General features: G+C 39.3%; 1 protein-coding gene across 2 annotated transcripts in view; it reads right to left on the bottom strand.

Moving 5' to 3' along the window:
* Window positions 1-20721, bottom strand: part of ACOT8_1 (Acyl-CoA thioesterase 8) — a 51981-nt gene that overhangs the window by 16411 nt on the left and 14849 nt on the right. For both annotated transcript variants that reach the window (XM_051215916.1, XM_051215917.1), the window contains 2 exons: window positions 18858-18981; window positions 17542-17614 (listed from right to left, as the gene is read on the bottom strand). In XM_051215916.1, coding sequence (XP_051066461.1) covers window positions 17542-17614; window positions 18858-18981 — 197 coding nt within the window. The remainder of the gene's footprint in view (window positions 1-17541; window positions 17615-18857; window positions 18982-20721) is intronic.

The following is a 20721-nucleotide window of genomic DNA, read 5'->3' as shown; positions in this document are numbered from 1 at the left end:
TTTTTTTCATTATTGATTTATTCAGTTATATATCCTAATTGAACTAATTACTTTCGTATCCAATGATTACTCTTCATCAACTATTAAATCCCCATAGACATTCCAGTAGGGTTTACATAGTAAGGTGATATCTTTGCTCATCACTTATAACAGTCAAAGACATGCACGGTATCCTGATTGACAAAATCAAAGTATGTTCGCAAATTAAAGTAGGCCTTTGGTGTAAAATATAAGTGAATATCGGCAATTTGTGTGTATATAACAATGATTAATGGATATCAAACTTCAGTTTTTGCTATCACAGATTTCACAGTGCATAATCTATACACAGGAAAATGGATTATAAAACAGACAGACTTTGATGTAGGTGAATGAAATCTAATTTACTTGTATTCAGTCCTACCACAGGACAAACAAAGGGAAAAATATACCAACCACTCTTGTATCTCTCTTACAGTTTCATGGTATTTAACTTGGCTATGTTTTATTTTGTAAAAGCATATGGGCGAATCCCGACCGTTGTTGCTACCTTGACGTGGTGGTCAGGCTTGCCTATCGTGATGAAGCAACCGAGCTATACTGGCTGGAACAACTGTTCCTCAAGGTCCTACCATGTCAGACAGGTCGGTTGAAGAGCGGTAAGACTAAAAGCAACAAACCCAAGGTCCGAAGGCGAAGTCGTACTGCTGACTGTACAAAGGTGTGACAGCAGTAAGGTGTTTCCTTCAGACAACCAGCATGACAGCGATGCTGCCTTCCCACAAGGAGGGGTGGGGTTAGAAAAGATCGACCCTAAAAATGCACACCTCACCTTACCTCACGGATTTCCGTCTCCGGCGGTAGGGCCCTTTGAAGAACGGAGCTAACACGTCAAAAACCTCCCACGAAAAAGCCGTGTGCGACCGGCCTCAAGCAGTTGTCCCTTGGGCACTGCGGTCACGCTCTCAGGTCACTGAGACCGCCTCTAATCCAATTTCCTTTTCAGGTACCTCCAGAAGAACCCTTCCTCGGTGTGGGCAACCGGGAAGTGATAACCACCCTCATACCTCTAACAGCACCTAAGACCACTGTATTCATAATCAACCTTCCTCTTCAATTCCTATTATTCCTCCTACATCGACTTTCAACTCTAAACTTCCTCTTTCGGCTTCCTCCTCAAGTGTCACCATAACCAACGATTCTAGTGCTCAAAACTGTCCCAGGTCTACTGAAACCTCGCTCCAAACTACACATTGGAGCCTTCAATGTACGCACCCTATGTCAAATCGGTCAATAGGCTTCCTTGGCTAAAACCCTAGAGTCTCTTTCCATTGATGTATGCTGTGTCTCCAAAACACGCATACAGGATTCCAGTTTGGTCATTCACTTGACCTCACTTCGGCAAAACGGAGAGCCAGCGAGATACACCCTCCGCGTATCTGGTGACACGATGGCCAGTTCTCGTGGACTGGCAGGTGTAGGCATAGCACTAAGCATGAGGGCGGAACAAGCACTGCTAGAGTGGATCCCCGTCAACAGTCGTCTATGTGCTGTTCGGCTAAACGGCTCCGTAAGAACTCGGAAGGATAGGGACACAAGTCATTGCCTTTTTGTCGTTTCTGCCTACGCTCCCACCGACTGCAGCTCAGATGATGTGAAAGATGAATTTTACAGAAAGCTATCTGAAATTCTTCAGAAAGCTAAACGCTCAGACATAGTACTCGTAGGGGGTGACTTTAATGCTCAGATAGGTAGCTTAAACCAAACAGAAAGGCATTTAGGTGAATATTTTAGCATTCCGGCACAGCGAACAGATAATGGTGATCGTCTGCTGCAACTGTGCTCAGACAATCGTTTGTTTCTAGCAAACACAAATTTTAAGCATAAGGAGAGACATCGTCTAACATGGCGACCCCCTGCACCAAACCAACGATGGACTCAAATAGACCATATTGCCATCAGTCATCGTTGGAGAGGGTCGGTAGAAGATTGTCGCTTATTCTGGAGTACCTGCTTGGACTCCGACCATGCCCTAATATGGGCACGCATCTGCTTGCGCCTCACTGGACGCGAAAAATTCACACTTAAAAGACTAATTAGAACTGGATTGAGTAACGAGAAAACCAAAAGTAGGTTCCAGGAACAACTGAGGTCACAATCAGGTAGTTCTGAAGACGAGGCTGACCCAGATGTTGCTTGGAAAGACATACAAGCAGCTGTGGAAACAGCAGTGACATCTATTAGCGACTTAAACCACAGAGTTACAAAGAACCAGTGGATTTCTTCAAAGTCTATCACACTGATGGGTTCTCGCAAACTCATCCCATCAGGTTCCGAACATGATGAAGAACGACAACAAATCAGATCTAGGTTAAGAAAAAGTCTAAGAAACGACCGTGAGCAGTGCTGGGCAACGAAAGCAAAGGAGATGGAAAAGGCGGCGACTATAGGGAACACAAAACAGCTTTACAGACTAATAAAAGAAACTGGAATTAACAAGTCAAGTGTAAGTGAGATTATATCGGAAAAAGACGATACTCTCATCTACTCCCAGTCCAGACGTTTAGAACGATGGGCGGAACATTTCAGAAAACAGTTCAGCTGGCCTTCAGCTACTCTACAACTACCCTCCATTCCCAGACAGTGTGAATGGAACATTGAAGTAGGTCCCTCAACTATTGCTGAAGTTCAAAAGGCTATAGTTAATCTGAAATGAGGAAGGTCAGCTGGTCCAGATGGACTGGCTCCAGAGGTCTTTAAGGATGGTGGTCCAGTTCTGGCGATTAGGTTGACTAATATTTTAGCTAAGATCTGGGAGTTAGACGTTATCCCATCTGACTGGTCACAATCACTTATCGTCCCAATATATAAGAAAGGGTTAAAATCATCCTATGATAACCACAGAGGGATTAGTTTAACTAATATAATATCTTAAATACTACCCTAAATAATTATCGGGCGCCTAACAAATACTCGTGAACTTCAAGCACGAGAAAATCAGGTTGACTTCAGACCTGGTCGTGGCTGCATCGACCACATATTCACCATTCGTCAGATTCTAGAACATAGGCATACTTATCGGCATCCGATAATGGTGGTCTGTCTTGACTTAAAAGTAGTACTTGACTCTGTAGACCGAGAAGTTCTGTGGCAGTGTTTGTCATTGAAAGGCATACCTCAGAAATACATAAACCTTGTGAAGGGTCTTTACTCGAACACTACCAGTCGAGTCAGAGCTTATGGCGAACTGTCATCTACTTTTGCAACGTCAAGTGGTGTCTGTTAAGGCTGTCCACTTTCTCCATTTTTGTTTAACTTCATCATAGATCTACTGATGGAAATAACTTTCTCGTCGACTGAATTCTCGGGTATTGATCTCCATCCAGGAGGTCCACTTATCGACTTAGAATACGCAGATGACATAGTCCTGTTTGGTGAAGACGCTGATAAAATGCAGTCTTTTGACAGCACTAAGGAACAATGCCAGAATGTTTGGAATGCGCTTCTCTCCCTCTAAATGCAAGTTGTTGCTTCAAGACTGGTCTGCGTTAACACCTGAACTAAGGATAGTGTCATCGTCTCTCGGTGTTTCGGAATGGCACGAACTAAACAAACTGCTCGCAAATCAACTGGAGGTAAGGCGCCTCGAAAGCAGCTAGCCACCAAGGCTGCGCGCAAAAGTGCCCCAGCTACCGGGGGCGTGAAGAAGCCACATAGGTACAGACCTGGAACCGTCGCACTCCGAGAAAGCCGTCGTTACTAGAAGAGTACCGAACTTCTGATTCGCAAACTCCCATTCCAGCGTTTGGTCCGAGAAATCGCCAATCTACGATTCCAGAGCTCAGCTGTGTCTGCTCTTCAGGAGGCCAGTGAAGCGTACTTGGTTGGACTGTTTGAAGATACAAACTTGTGTGCTAATCCATTGGGGTTTCCCCGCGTGGGTTCGAATCCCATCCCCGTCACCAATTGTTATGACTTCAAATTTGGATCGATTTTTACCCTGTGCTAATTGTTGTGTCCTTGACTGGAAAATTAGATAGCAGCGTACTTATCGATCGATTCAATGACACGTAAACACGTACGGACGGCCTAGAGTCTCGATTGGTCTCGCTTCCCTGTCTAGCCCAGTCAGTTGAGTCTAGAACACAAGTTACAGCCTCGGAGATATGAATCATTATATTTCAAACATACTTTGTTTATATACCAATCAAGCATACCACATCGTACCATAAAATAGAAAACAACATTTTGTACAATATTCAACAAGTGAACAGATATCGACCAATAGGGAATGTCCATTTAAAGTCCAAGGACACCATTGGACTTAACATGATAATTATTGGTCTATTCCTCCGCATCCACAACAGATAGGGAGTGAAGTAGTCGAACGCGTTGACAACTTCATTTGTCTTGGAAGTCTGATCAGCCTTAATGGGTTGGTTTCTAACGAAATCTCAACACGGAATCGAAAAGCTCGTTTAGCTTTTGCCGACTTACGTCACCTGTAGTGAAGACAAGGTATCCGTATACCAATAAAATGATGAGTATACTATGCGGCAGTTTGTTCTGTTTTACTTTACGGCTACGAAACGTGTCCATTAAGAGTAGAAAAAACTCGTAAGCTACTATTATTTGACCACAGATGCCTTAGAAATATTGCTGGCGTTTGCTGGTATCACCGGGTAAGTAATGGTGAGGTTCGACGCAGGGTATTAGGGAATGATGGTAAATCAGTTGATGAGGTTGTTAATCTCCATCGATTGAGATGGTTGGGCCACGTGTTACGTATGCCTGAACACCGATTACCACGACGTGTAATGCTATCCGGTGTTGGAGATGGTTGGAAGAAAGTTGGGGGCGGCCAAACCAAAACGTGGCATCAGTGCTTGAAGTCACTAACTTCTAGTCTGAGCCATATTGGTAGATGCAGACTACTTGGTTGGGGTCCGCGTGACTATCGTAACCAATGGTTGGAGACTCTTGGTGACATGGCTCAGAATCGATCACAATGGCGTCGGTGTATACACTCCCTGTCTTCCCTTAAACTAAGAGATTAAAATCGCTTCATACCTTTCTTTCTACGAACCAATTTTTTCTTCTTGTACTATATCTCTATATGCAATCTTTCTCTTATATATTACCACCTTTGACATAACCACTGCTATGAATCCGGTGTTCATCTTGTTGTGCTGATGCGGTATGGCAACCTGGACCGATGCACATATGTGCCTGGTCCTACGTTGTAGCTGACTGACTGATATGGGCGAATAATGTAGTTGGTTTGGATTCTTAGTTAGTTAAAAAACCGAAAATAAGAAACATCGCTGTAACATTGATCGAAAATACATAATCCACAGGTCGACTTGCTGACAACTTGATATTTTATCTTAAAAATGGTTTTCTGTAAGAATTGCGGAACCGTTTGGAACCAGCGAACATTTGAACAAAGTCCCATCCTAGGTATGGGGCTCCCCAGTGTAGTGGACCCACAGCCTCCCAATAACTATACCTAAGAACTTCTGTTCTCACCGTGAAAAAGAGAAAACATCAGGCTACTGAGCAGGAATCACATGGTCAACACTTAAAAATTTAATCTATTTATAAGGAAGAGTAGAGGATATTAAATGTCATTAGCAGGTAGTAACTACTTCACTTTTAGTCTAAATCAATCTGTGACAATTGTTATGAACGGGGAATTAAGAAGCCCAGACAATTACGAAAGCTATTTTCTTGGGACGTTATTGCATTTCATTCAAAACCTGTAAAACACTTATATTTATTTTTGTCCCTATCTTATTCTACATAACACGAGCTTTCGTTCTATGTATCATTCACTAGCATACCCTTTTTTGTTCCAAAAATATTGTAATTTAAACATTATATTTTGCACTATAATTTCTACCCTAATTCCCTGTTCGGGCATAACTGTATTTTTCCAAATTATCGTACGTCGTGGTCAAGATATGCACTTATTTATTCATGTACATTTTTGTAGTAATCCGAATTCAGAGAATCCAGAGTTTAGTGTTCCAACTGTCTTGTCTTCTTTCACTCGCGTGCTTGCCAACCAATCAGGATTTAGGATAGTTCTCTCTACCCCAATCGAACTCACGCGTATTAGACTCAAGGTTAAGCCACTCAGCCTAACGCGTCAAGGTCATAATTTAGACTACACAGACCAAGGTCAAGTCATAACAAGTATCACGGGGTAAAAGCGATCCAAGGTCATAACAACTGGCGACGGAGAATTTTTTTTCTTTCCTATATTGATTGATCCAGTACAAAATGCCTGTTTCATTGGATGACCTTAAAACTATTCTTCAAATGCAGCAAGCACAAAATGAGGCAAATCAGACGAAGCTTTTGGATGCATTCGCACGAATGTTCTCATTACAGTCGTCCTCAGCTTGTCAATCAGATAAGCATGAAAGCATCATAAATTCTATTTCTGAATTCCAGTATGATCCTGAAGCTAATGTCATTTTCAGTTCGTGGTTTCACCGCTGTGAAGATATTTTCCGCGTTGAATGCTCGCATCTTGATGACGCAGCAAAAGTCCGCTTACTCTTAAGAAGACTGGGAACACAGGAATATAATAAATATGTGAATTTTATCTTGCCGCAAAATCCACGAGATGTATCATTCAAAGATACAGTCCAGATTTTATCTGATATTTTCGATGAACAGTCCTCATTATTTAATACTCGCTATAAATGCTTCCAAATAACGAAATCTCCAGAGGACGATTATCTCACGTATGCCGGGAAGGTAAATCGACAGTGCGAACGCTTCAAAATAAACGAAATCACAGCGGACCAATTTAAATGCTTGATTTTCATATGTGGTCTAAAGAATGAAGAAGATGCAGATGTCCGTACCAGAATGTTGGTACGCATTGAACAAGAACCAAATATGACATTACAAATGGTCACAACCGAATGTCAGCGGTTACTTAATCTCAAGCATGACACTGCGATGGTGCAACAGAAGGGTAAACCTTCCGGTTCTGATTCAATTAATGCGCTCCGATCCATAAAATCATCGAAACAAAACTGTACAAGCATGAAAAAACCTGCCAACCCCCCATCACCATGCTGGTTCTGCGGAGCATGGCATTTTGCAAAATTCTGTCCGTTTAAGAATCATAAATGCCGCAAATGTCATCGCATTGGCCACAAAGAAGGTCATTGTTCGTTAAATAAACGCAAGACTAAACATCGTAGTGAAAATTCAAAGCAACAATCAAATAGTCAGATTAAAACCACGTTTGCAACCTTTAAAGTTGGATTTAAAAATAGGCGGAAATTTGTAAATTTATTAGTAAATGGAAAACTTATACGACTTCAGTTAGACACTGCTTCTGATGTCACGTTGATTTCAAAGAACACATGGCACAAGTTAGGATGCCCATCCATCCGACCGACAGAACATGTCGCCCGAAATGCGTCAGGAGACATAGTAAAGTTGACAGGAGAGGTCCTATGCAATGTTCAACTTATGGGAAGTAAATTTACAGATGTTTGTTATCTAACAAATCGACACGATTTAGATCTATTGGGATTAGATTGGATTGCACATGTTGATACTTTGAATAAATTATTAGATGAGGTATGTTCTCAAAATGTTTCCTATGATTCTATCCAAATCCCTAATGATATTTCTAAATCAAATGTCTCCGACGAATCATCCTCTCTGGATATTAACGAATTAAATGCTTCTGATGAAACATGTTCTTATGATCTTTCTGAATCGGACAATTCAAATGTTATGTGTTCTCACCATGTCAAATCTAATACCGCCGATTTAGTACCTTCTCATAAAATTTCCAAATCGAATACTTCAGACAAAGTATGCGCTAGTGAAACTTCGGAATCTCATGTACTTCTTTCTAATGTTATGTCTACATCAAAGTCTTCTGCTTCCTCTCAATTGTCGTCCGTATCTTACATAAACCATCTTCGACAAATTCTTCCAGTGACAGCTGCTCGAATCGCTGAACACACTCGCCGCGATCCTATCTTAAGACGATTATCTACATTTATCCAGCGTGGTTGGCCCCCACGTATAACATCTCATGAACTGAAACAGTATTATCAACGACGCCAATCTTTATCCATCGTCAATGACTGTATAATGGTTGCTGATCGCGTAGTGGTTCCGTATAACTTACGCTCACTCGTCCTGAAACAACTGCATACAGCCCATCCAGGTACTGGAAGAATGAAAGCTATTGCTCGAAGTTATGTATATTGGCCTAATATCGATGAACACATCGAAGATTTCGTGCGTGCGTGCAGAAAATGTGCTGAGGTTTCTAAGTGTCCACGAAAAGCTGAACTACATTCCTGGCCATCTCCAGAAGAACCTTGGTCGCGTATACATGTTGATTTTGCTGGCCCATTCCAGGGTACGTACTTCCTCGTTTGTGTTGATGCTTATTCAAAATGGCCGGAGATTTTTCCTATAAATCAAATCACTTCGCAACAGACTATCATGAAGCTACGGCAGTTATTCTCCCGTTTTGGAGTTCCAGATGTTCTCGTGACAGATAACGGCACTCAGTTTATTTCTTCCATCTTCTCAGATTTCTGCAAGAGGTTTGGAGTCAAACATGTCCGTTCACCTCCGTACCATCCACAATCGAATGGTCAGGCCGAAAGGTTTGTAGATACCTTCAAAAGAGCGCTACTGAAGGCAAAAGGGGAGGGAAAGATAGAGGAGATTCTTGATGACTTTCTCTTGGTCTATAGAACAACTCCAAACCCATCAACACCAAATCAAATGTCCCCAGCAGAAATTATGTTTGGTAGAAAAGTAAGAACTGCCCTCGATGCCATGAAACCACAGCAAAGAGACATCGGAAAAAGAAACAGAAAGATGGAAAACCAATTTGATCGCCATCATGGGGCGAAACGCAGAATTTTCCAGAAAAATCAGAAAGTATACGTCCGCGATTTCCGATATTCACCTCCACAATGGACCAGTGGACGCATACTTAAGAGACAAGGGAACGTAATGTATGTGGTGGAAGTTGAAGGACAGAAGTGGACACGCCATGTCAACCACATACTGGAAAATGCTGGCACTTCACAGAAAACCGAGAAATTAGACTCAATGTGGAGAATCATTCTGGACAGTTTTGACATAAAATGCTCAGCGACTCAGAAGACCACGCAACCTGAACAAAGTCCTATTAGGAAAGCATCACGGAAACGCAGAAGACCAGATATTCTACAGGTAGACCCAAAGAGGAGAACATACGTTTCCGAAGGAAGATATCAATGATGATATCTCAGCACTTACCTGTATATAGTAACTAACCATTTTTTTCTTTTTTTTAAAGGGGAAGGTGTTATGAACGGGGAATTAAGAAGCCCAGACAATTACGAAAGCTATTTTCTTGGGACGTTATTGCATTTCATTCAAAACCTGTAAAACACTTATATTTATTTTTGTCCCTATCTTATTCTACATAACACGAGCTTTCGTTCTATGTATCATTCACTAGCATACCCTTTTTTGTTCCAAAAATATTGTAATTTAAACATTATATTTTGCACTATAATTTCTACCCTAATTCCCTGTTTCGGGCATAACTGTATTTTTCCAAATTATCGTACGTCGTGGTCAAGATATGCACTTATTTATTCATGTACATTTTTGTAGTAATCCGAATTCAGAGAATCCAGAGTTTAGTGTTCCAACTGTCTTGTCTTCTTTCACTCGCGTGCTTGCCAACCAATCAGGATTTAGAATAGTTCTCTCTACCCCAATCGAACTCACGCGTATTAGACTCAAGGTTAAGCCACTCAGCCTAACGCGTCAAGGTCATAATTTAGACTACACAGACCAAGGTCAAGTCATAACAAGTATCACGGGGTAAAAGCGATCCAAGGTCATAACAACTGGCGACGGAGAATTTTTTTTCTTTCCTATATTGATTGATCCAGTACAAAATGCCTGTTTCATTGGATGACCTTAAAACTATTCTTCAAATGCAGCAAGCACAAAATGAGGCAAATCAGACGAAGCTTTTGGATGCATTCGCACGAATGTTCTCATTACAGTCGTCCTCAGCTTGTCAATCAGATAAGCATGAAAGCATCATAAATTCTATTTCTGAATTCCAGTATGATCCTGAAGCTAATGTCATTTTCAGTTCGTGGTTTCACCGCTGTGAAGATATTTTCCGCGTTGAATGCTCGCATCTTGATGACGCAGCAAAAGTCCGCTTACTCTTAAGAAGACTGGGAACACAGGAATATAATAAATATGTGAATTTTATCTTGCCGCAAAATCCACGAGATGTATCATTCAAAGATACAGTCCAGATTTTATCTGATATTTTCGATGAACAGTCCTCATTATTTAATACTCGCTATAAATGCTTCCAAATAACGAAATCTCCAGAGGACGATTATCTCACGTATGCCGGGAAGGTAAATCGACAGTGCGAACGCTTCAAAATAAACGAAATCACAGCGGACCAATTTAAATGCTTGATTTTCATATGTGGTCTAAAGAATGAAGAAGATGCAGATGTCCGTACCAGAATGTTGGTACGCATTGAACAAGAACCAAATATGACATTACAAATGGTCACAACCGAATGTCAGCGGTTACTTAATCTCAAGCATGACACTGCGATGGTGCAACAGAAGGGTAAACCTTCCGGTTCTGATTCAATTAATGCGCTCCGATCCATAAAATCATCGAAACAAAACTGTACAAGCATGAAAAAACCTGCCAACCCCCATCACCATGCTGGTTCTGCGGAGCATGGCATTTTGCAAAATTCTGTCCGTTTAAGAATCATAAATGCCGCAAATGTCATCGCATTGGCCACAAAGAAGGTCATTGTTCGTTAAATAAACGCAAGACTAAACATCGTAGTGAAAATTCAAAGCAACAATCAAATAGTCAGATTAAAACCACGTTTGCAACCTTTAAAGTTGGATTTAAAAATAGGCGGAAATTTGTAAATTTATTAGTAAATGGAAAACTTATACGACTTCAGTTAGACACTGCTTCTGATGTCACGTTGATTTCAAAGAACACATGGCACAAGTTAGGATGCCCATCCATCCGACCGACAGAACATGTCGCCCGAAATGCGTCAGGAGACATAGTAAAGTTGACAGGAGAGGTCCTATGCAATGTTCAACTTATGGGAAGTAAATTTACAGATGTTTGTTATCTAACAAATCGACACGATTTAGATCTATTGGGATTAGATTGGATTGCACATGTTGATACTTTGAATAAATTATTAGATGAGGTATGTTCTCAAAATGTTTCCTATGATTCTATCCAAATCCCTAATGATATTTCTAAATCAAATGTCTCCGACGAATCATCCTCTCTGGATATTAACGAATTAAATGCTTCTGATGAAACATGTTCTTATGATCTTTCTGAATCGAACAATTCAAATGTTATGTGTTCTCACCATGTCAAATCTAATACCGCCGATTTAGTACCTTCTCATAAAATTTCCAAATCGAATACTTCAGACAAAGTATGCGCTAGTGAAACTTCGGAATCTCATGTACTTCTTTCTAATGTTATGTCTACATCAAAGTCTTCTGCTTCCTCTCAATTGTCGTCCGTATCTTACATAAACCATCTTCGACAAATTCTTCCAGTGACAGCTGCTCGAATCGCTGAACACACTCGCCGCGATCCTATCTTAAGACGATTATCTACATTTATCCAGCGTGGTTGGCCCCACGTATAACATCTCATGAACTGAAACAGTATTATCAACGACGCCAATCTTTATCCATCGTCAATGACTGTATAATGGTTGCTGATCGCGTAGTGGTTCCGTATAACTTACGCTCACTCGTCCTGAAACAACTGCATACAGCCCATCCAGGTACTGGAAGAATGAAAGCTATTGCTCGAAGTTATGTATATTGGCCTAATATCGATGAACACATCGAAGATTTCGTGCGTGCGTGCAGAAAATGTGCTGAGGTTTCTAAGTGTCCACGAAAAGCTGAACTACATTCCTGGCCATCTCCAGAAGAACCTTGGTCGCGTATACATGTTGATTTTGCTGGCCCATTCCAGGGTACGTACTTCCTCGTTTGTGTTGATGCTTATTCAAAATGGCCGGAGATTTTTCCTATAAATCAAATCACTTCGCAACAGACTATCATGAAGCTACGGCAGTTATTCTCCCGTTTTGGAGTTCCAGATGTTCTCGTGACAGATAACGGCACTCAGTTTATTTCTTCCATCTTCTCAGATTTCTGCAAGAGGTTTGGAGTCAAACATGTCCGTTCACCTCCGTACCATCCACAATCGAATGGTCAGGCCGAAAGGTTTGTAGATACCTTCAAAAGAGCGCTACTGAAGGCAAAAGGGGAGGGAAAGATAGAGGAGATTCTTGATGACTTTCTCTTGGTCTATAGAACAACTCCAAACCCATCAACACCAAATCAAATGTCCCCAGCAGAAATTATGTTTGGTAGAAAAGTAAGAACTGCCCTCGATGCCATGAAACCACAGCAAAGAGACATCGGAAAAAGAAACAGAAAGATGGAAAACCAATTTGATCGCCATCATGGGGCGAAACGCAGAATTTTCCAGAAAAATCAGAAAGTATACGTCCGCGATTTCCGATATTCACCTCCACAATGGACCAGTGGACGCATACTTAAGAGACAAGGGAACGTAATGTATGTGGTGGAAGTTGAAGGACAGAAGTGGACACGCCATGTCAACCACATACTGGAAAATGCTGGCACTTCACAGAAAACCGAGAAATTAGACTCAATGTGGAGAATCATTCTGGACAGTTTTGACATAAAATGCTCAGCGACTCAGAAGACCACGCAACCTGAACAAAGTCCTATTAGGAAAGCATCACGGAAACGCAGAAGACCAGATATTCTACAGGTAGACCCAAAGAGGAGAACATACGTTTCCGAAGGAAGATATCAATGATGATATCTCAGCACTTACCTGTATATAGTAACTAACCATTTTTTTTTATTTTTTTTTAAAGGGGGAAGGTGTTATGAACGGGGAATTAAGAAGCCCAGACAATTACGAAAGCTATTTTCTTGGGACGTTATTGCATTTCATTCAAAACCTGTAAAACACTTATATTTATTTTTGTCCCTATCTTATTCTACATAACACGAGCTTTCGTTCTATGTATCATTCACTAGCATACCCTTTTTTGTTCCAAAAATATTGTAATTTAAACATTATATTTTGCACTATAATTTCTACCCTAATTCCCTGTTTCGGGCATAACTGTATTTTTCCAAATTATCGTACGTCGTGGTCAAGATATGCACTTATTTATTCATGTACATTTTTGTAGTAATCCGAATTCAGAGAATCCAGAGTTTAGTGTTCCAACTGTCTTGTCTTCTTTCACTCGCGTGCTTGCCAACCAATCAGGATTTAGAATAGTTCTCTCTACCCCAATCGAACTCACGCGTATTAGACTCAAGGTTAAGCCACTCAGCCTAACGCGTCAAGGTCATAATTTAGACTACACAGACCAAGGTCAAGTCATAACAAGTATCACGGGGTAAAAGCGATCCAAGGTCATAACAACTGGCGACGGAGAATTTTTTTTCTTTCCTATATTGATTGATCCAGTACAAAATGCCTGTTTCATTGGATGACCTTAAAACTATTCTTCAAATGCAGCAAGCACAAAATGAGGCAAATCAGACGAAGCTTTTGGATGCATTCGCACGAATGTTCTCATTACAGTCGTCCTCAGCTTGTCAATCAGATAAGCATGAAAGCATCATAAATTCTATTTCTGAATTCCAGTATGATCCTGAAGCTAATGTCATTTTCAGTTCGTGGTTTCACCGCTGTGAAGATATTTTCCGCGTTGAATGCTCGCATCTTGATGACGCAGCAAAAGTCCGCTTACTCTTAAGAAGACTGGGAACACAGGAATATAATAAATATGTGAATTTTATCTTGCCGCAAAATCCACGAGATGTATCATTCAAAGATACAGTCCAGATTTTATCTGATATTTTCGATGAACAGTCCTCATTATTTAATACTCGCTATAAATGCTTCCAAATAACGAAATCTCCAGAGGACGATTATCTCACGTATGCCGGGAAGGTAAATCGACAGTGCGAACGCTTCAAAATAAACGAAATCACAGCGGACCAATTTAAATGCTTGATTTTCATATGTGGTCTAAAGAATGAAGAAGATGCAGATGTCCGTACCAGAATGTTGGTACGCATTGAACAAGAACCAAATATGACATTACAAATGGTTACAACCGAATGTCAGCGGTTACTTAATCTCAAGCATGACACTGCGATGGTGCAACAGAAGGGTAAACCTTCCGGTTCTGATTCAATTAATGCGCTCCGATCCATAAAATCATCGAAACAAAACTGTACAAGCATGAAAAAACCTGCCAACCCCCCATCACCATGCTGGTTCTGCGGAGCATGGCATTTTGCAAAATTCTGTCCGTTTAAGAATCATAAATGCCGCAAATGTCATCGCATTGGCCACAAAGAAGGTCATTGTTCGTTAAATAAACGCAAGACTAAACATCGTAGTGAAAATTCAAAGCAACAATCAAATAGTCAGATTAAAACCACGTTTGCAACCTTTAAAGTTGGATTTAAAAATAGGCGGAAATTTGTAAATTTATTAGTAAATGGAAAACTTATACGACTTCAGTTAGACACTGCTTCTGATGTCACGTTGATTTCAAAGAACACATGGCACAAGTTAGGATGCCCATCCATCCGACCGACAGAACATGTCGCCCGAAATGCGTCAGGAGACATAGTAAAGTTGACAGGAGAGGTCCTATGCAATGTTCAACTTATGGGAAGTAAATTTACAGATGTTTGTTATCTAACAAATCGACACGATTTAGATCTATTGGGATTAGATTGGATTGCACATGTTGATACTTTGAATAAATTATTAGATGAGGTATGTTCTCAAAATGTTTCCTATGATTCTATCCAAATCCCTAATGATATTTCTAAATCAAATGTCTCCGACGAATCATCCTCTCTGGATATTAACGAATTAAATGCTTCTGATGAAACATGTTCTTATGATCTTTCTGAATCGAACAATTCAAATGTTATGTGTTCTCACCATGTCAAATCTAATACCGCCGATTTAGTACCTTCTCATAAAATTTCCAAATCGAATACTTCAGACAAAGTATGCGCTAGTGAAACTTCGGAATCTCATGTACTTCTTTCTAATGTTATGTCTACATCAAAGTCTTCTGCTTCCTCTCAATTGTCGTCCGTATCTTACATAAACCATCTTCGACAAATTCTTCCAGTGACAGCTGCTCGAATCGCTGAACACACTCGCCGCGATCCTATCTTAAGACGATTATCTACATTTATCCAGCGTGGTTGGCCCCCACGTATAACATCTCATGAACTGAAACAGTATTATCAACGACGCCAATCTTTATCCATCGTCAATGACTGTATAATGGTTGCTGATCGCGTAGTGGTTCCGTATAACTTACGCTCACTCGTCCTGAAACAACTGCATACAGCCCATCCAGGTACTGGAAGAATGAAAGCTATTGCTCGAAGTTATGTATATTGGCCTAATATCGATGAACACATCGAAGATTTCGTGCGTGCGTGCAGAAAATGTGCTGAGGTTTCTAAGTGTCCACGAAAAGCTGAACTACATTCCTGGCCATCTCCAGAAGAACCTTGGTCGCGTATACATGTTGATTTTGCTGGCCCATTCCAGGGTACGTACTTCCTCGTTTGTGTTGATGCTTATTCAAAATGGCCGGAGATTTTTCCTATAAATCAAATCACTTCGCAACAGACTATCATGAAGCTACGGCAGTTATTCTCCCGTTTTGGAGTTCCAGATGTTCTCGTGACAGATAACGGCACTCAGTTTATTTCTTCCATCTTCTCAGATTTCTGCAAGAGGTTTGGAGTCAAACATGTCCGTTCACCTCCGTACCATCCACAATCGAATGGTCAGGCCGAAAGGTTTGTAGATACCTTCAAAAGAGCGCTACTGAAGGCAAAAGGGGAGGGAAAGATAGAGGAGATTCTTGATGACTTTCTCTTGGTCTATAGAACAACTCCAAACCCATCAACACCAAATCAAATGTCCCCAGCAGAAATTATGTTTGGTAGAAAAGTAAGAACTGCCCTCGATGCCATGAAACCACAGCAAAGAGACATCGGAAAAAGAAACAGAAAGATGGAAAACCAATTTGATCGCCATCATGGGGCGAAACGCAGAATTTTCCAGAAAAATCAGAAAGTATACGTCCGCGATTTCCGATATTCACCTCCACAATGGACCAGTGGACGCATACTTAAGAGACAAGGGAACGTAATGTATGTGGTGGAAGTTGAAGGACAGAAGTGGACACGCCATGTCAACCACATACTGGAAAATGCTGGCACTTCACAGAAAACCGAGAAATTAGACTCAATGTGGAGAATCATTCTGGACAGTTTTGACATAAAATGCTCAGCGACTCAGAAGACCACGCAACCTGAACAAAGTCCTATTAGGAAAGCATCACGGAAACGCAGAAGACCAGATATTCTACAGGTAGACCCAAAGAGGAGAACATACGTTTCCGAAGGAAGATATCAATGATGATATCTCAGCACTTACCTGTATATAGTAACTAACCATTTTTTTTTCCTTTTTTTTAAAGGGGGAAGGTGTTATGAACGGGGAATTAAGAAGCCCAGACAATTACGAAAGCTATTTTCTTGGGACGTTATTGCATTTCATTCAAAACCTGTAAAACACTTATATTTATTTTTGTCCCTATCTTATTCTACATAACACGAGCTTTCGTTCTATGTATCATTCACTAGCATACCCTTTTTTGTTCCAAAAATATTGTAATTTAAACATTATATTTTGCACTATAATTTCTACCCTAATTCCCTGTTCGGGCATAACTGTATTTTTCCAAATTATCGTACGTCGTGGTCAAGATATGCACTTATTTATTCATGTACATTTTTGTAGTAATCCGAATTCAGAGAATCCAGAGTTTAGTGTTCCAACTGTCTTGTCTTCTTTCACTCGCGTGCTTGCCAACCAATCAGGATTTAGAATAGTTCTCTCTACCCCAATCGAACTCACGCGTATTAGACTCAAGGTTAAGCCACTCAGCCTAACGCGTCAAGGTCATAGTTTAGTCTAGACAGACCAAGGTCAAGTCATAACAAGTATCACGGGGTAAAAGCGATCCAAGGTCATAACAACAATAGATCTTCAAATCAAGCTACTCTCCACAAAAATCTTTCAACTGAACTAAATATTTTATATTTGTGGGGTTTAAAACCATACAGCACTTTGGATCAAATGTTGAATAATGGGCAAAAAATGACATAACTATGAAACGTTTTTGAAAAGATACTCTGAAGGGTGGAAGATAAACGCTTATTTGGTCGGTAGTACTGCTTCTAACAGGAAACATTTAAGGTCTGTTTTGCTCTTTGTCTTAAATCCTATGAGCATTGTTGGTTTACTTTTTACCAGATTGAAAATAACATTTCCATCATTGTAACTTACCAAAGAAGTGTATAACAGTGCGAAGGAGTAGAGTTCTTTAAGAAGTTCAATATATATTCACCTTGACGGTGATCTGCAAAGCAAGTATAAAGCAAGCACGAGTCAATAATAACAACCATTGATTTTATTGACTGACTAGACAGTGAACTAGATAGTCATAACCAAACTGATTGCAGAAGTGAAATGCTCTTTGAAAACAAAAACATATTGGATGGACAAGCATACGGTTGAGATGTTTAAGGTGAAAAACAAAACGAAAAGACCACATGAAAACAAGACCAAACTTGAGAAATTAGATGCGTTTAGTATGCAGTTTAAAAAAAGTAAATGTACTTACAACGATTATAAAAAATACTATTATTTAGTAGAATTAAAATACACTAGTTGTAGTCGATTTGCTTAGCAAACAATGGTAAAGATCAATAAAAGAACTAATTAACTAATCACTTACAATGAATGAAATACTTTGTAGCAACTAATGATGGAACTCACGATGTATACTTCACTTTCTTGAGAGTTGAGCAGATGGATATACACCTAAATCTCAATGAGTGATAAATGAATTCAGTGTCTGACTCTTAAAGACTAGGGTTTTTTTTATTTATCAGGTAACTGACTTATCATACATACCTATTGATAAACGGATATGGAATGTTCATATGATTTCAAATTCTTATCGTGAATCTTCGAGCAACTGAAGTTGCTGGTTTACGTTTAAATGCTTAAACATTTATTTTTTTGTGCAAATCTTTATTATACAGCGCTTTAGAAGAAAATATGTAAGTTGTATATGAGATTTCAGGGTGCTATGTAAGATCGAAAATAGTAAACATAACAGAATAGACCATCGACTAATTACATTTTGTAAGGGCATCCAAATGAATGACTGATTAACCAAGCAAGTCTTTAAGTAACTTGAGAACATACCATTTATTGTATTAATTCATAAAATGTCAATCAGTAGATGTTTACACAGAATAATTGACTTAAGAATTCAAAATCTGTCACAGTAATGGATCAACTGACGCAATTAACAGTCATAACTTTATTATATATATATATATATATATATATATATATATATATATATATATATCAAGTTATTTATACTTTACTTCGACCATCCCCAAGATTCTACAACAGACTCCCACTTTTACTGAAGCCAATGTTGAAGACTGAAAACGTTGATGAAGATATACATAAAATATACATTCAAAGCTGTAATCGACATATTCAAACAACTTCAGCTGTTGACTTGCCTCTCTAATCGTAAGTTAAACCATGACAGTATGGCATATTCACTTTAGTAAACGTACCTGGAATAGATAAAACTTCGGGGAGTAGCGAAGCATACAACTGATGAAAAATAACCGGGTCTGGAGACAGTTCAAAAATGGACAACATCAAGCTCCGTGAGGGCAGTTTTTGAAAATGCTGAACCTAAAATTGAAATGACAAAATATGGTGCTTATTATGCAAATGAAAAGTAATTGAGTAAAACAAAAGTCGAATACATAATTATACAAACAATAAAGTAAAACATTATCCGTTAAATATAGGAAACTAAAAAGCACGAATCTATAGACATGAGTGTGGACTTGACCACGTCATTGGAATAGCTAAATAAAACACAATGTTAATTTTATTTACAAGAAGCTAATCATGTCACATTGTTTTCTCATAATAAAAGCATGATTCAAAGTGAATTAATGATCCCTTTTTGTATATTAGGAACACAGTTTTGTTTCCTCAACTTACAAGACTCGAAACAGCTGTTTAAGTATGATTGGGTTAAGATATTTTCTATATTATCATCGAATACCAACTTTAACTGAATATGAGAATAATTAGGAACATACTAGATAATCGTTAACTTAATAACTAGTGAGTAATTTCGTACGCTGAATGAAAAGCTTCTTAACGGTGATGAATGTTAGCTTATAAGCCACAGTACTTGCGCTTTAAATATCAGGTAGTGGAGTCAAATATCCCTAAACCTAATATGACTTAAACAATTGCAGTAACACTAATCTTCATAAGGTGACGTGGCTCTAAACCGAATATACGAACCTGTATATAGTTACAGGGTTGCGAATTCTTATAACCAGTGATAAGCACTTAGTAGCTATTCTAATCCGGTCACTCGTTAATCAGACGAGTCATAGACTTATAACTGATTCACGAGATCCAAATGTTCACGTCGGAGTTTTGTTGAGATCAGCAACTAATTGAGGACAAGTACAAACTTTTGAGCCATGAAATATACAATTTGGGGCTGTAAAATAATTTGATCTTCTTATCTATTTACATAAAATCAAAATTAAAAATATTTGTGTATACTGAAAATAACTTGTATCTTTTAGTAAAGTACATATATTTAACAATGACAGTTACTGAACTAAAAGAGCTGATACTTAATTTATAGATGCTCTAATTCAATGTTTCAGTCTTTCCACGAAGATTGATTACTACTTTTTCGAGGAGTCGAATGGAAGTTTCTGTTAGTCAGAAGTTATCTTTTTAATGAAAAAGTTAAATTTCTTACAAACAAAAACTAGAATTTACTTAAATTTATTTTAAAATATGAAAATAGTTTAAATGTTGAGTTTGCAATAAAAATGTGACTGAGCAGTTTAACAGCAGACTGTTGCAACGCATTACTGTTGTATTATATCCTTGATAACCCACCTGCTTATTTGCTATTCAGCCAGTTACTATCAGAACAGAGACTTGGCATGAGTACGCAAAGGTACAAGTCGCTACACCTTAATGTTAGAAACAACCACAACAACAGAGATTCAACTAGGCGAGAAAGCATAGGATGTGGAGTAGTATCGTAAACAGTAGAAATGTAAATATGAGAAATATAATTCAAAAAGAAACACCAACTGAAAGAGTTAGGAATGCCATTAATCCTAAAATTTAGAGAAGGATGGAAAAATTAGTGCAACTGTTTCATTGTGACAGAATTTGTGCCATGCCATCCAATGCCTACAAACATTGGTTACAAGTACAGCTTGGATCCCAACCAGGACGTCTGTACCCAAAAACATTAATCAGGTCAATAATCAGTGGTTTCATTGATTAATCTCATGTCTTGATCTGTCAACCGCTAATTTTGTTACACTGCAACAGGTCGGAATGGGTAGTGATCACGCATGGATAAATGTCTTTGAACCT

This window comes from Schistosoma haematobium, chromosome 4 (assembly GCF_000699445.3).
Source record: "Schistosoma haematobium chromosome 4, whole genome shotgun sequence".
NCBI classification, from domain to species: domain Eukaryota; kingdom Metazoa; phylum Platyhelminthes; class Trematoda; order Strigeidida; family Schistosomatidae; genus Schistosoma; species Schistosoma haematobium.
The sequence above is the reverse complement of the archived record's forward strand: the minus strand, read 5'-3'. Positions and strand labels throughout refer to the sequence as shown.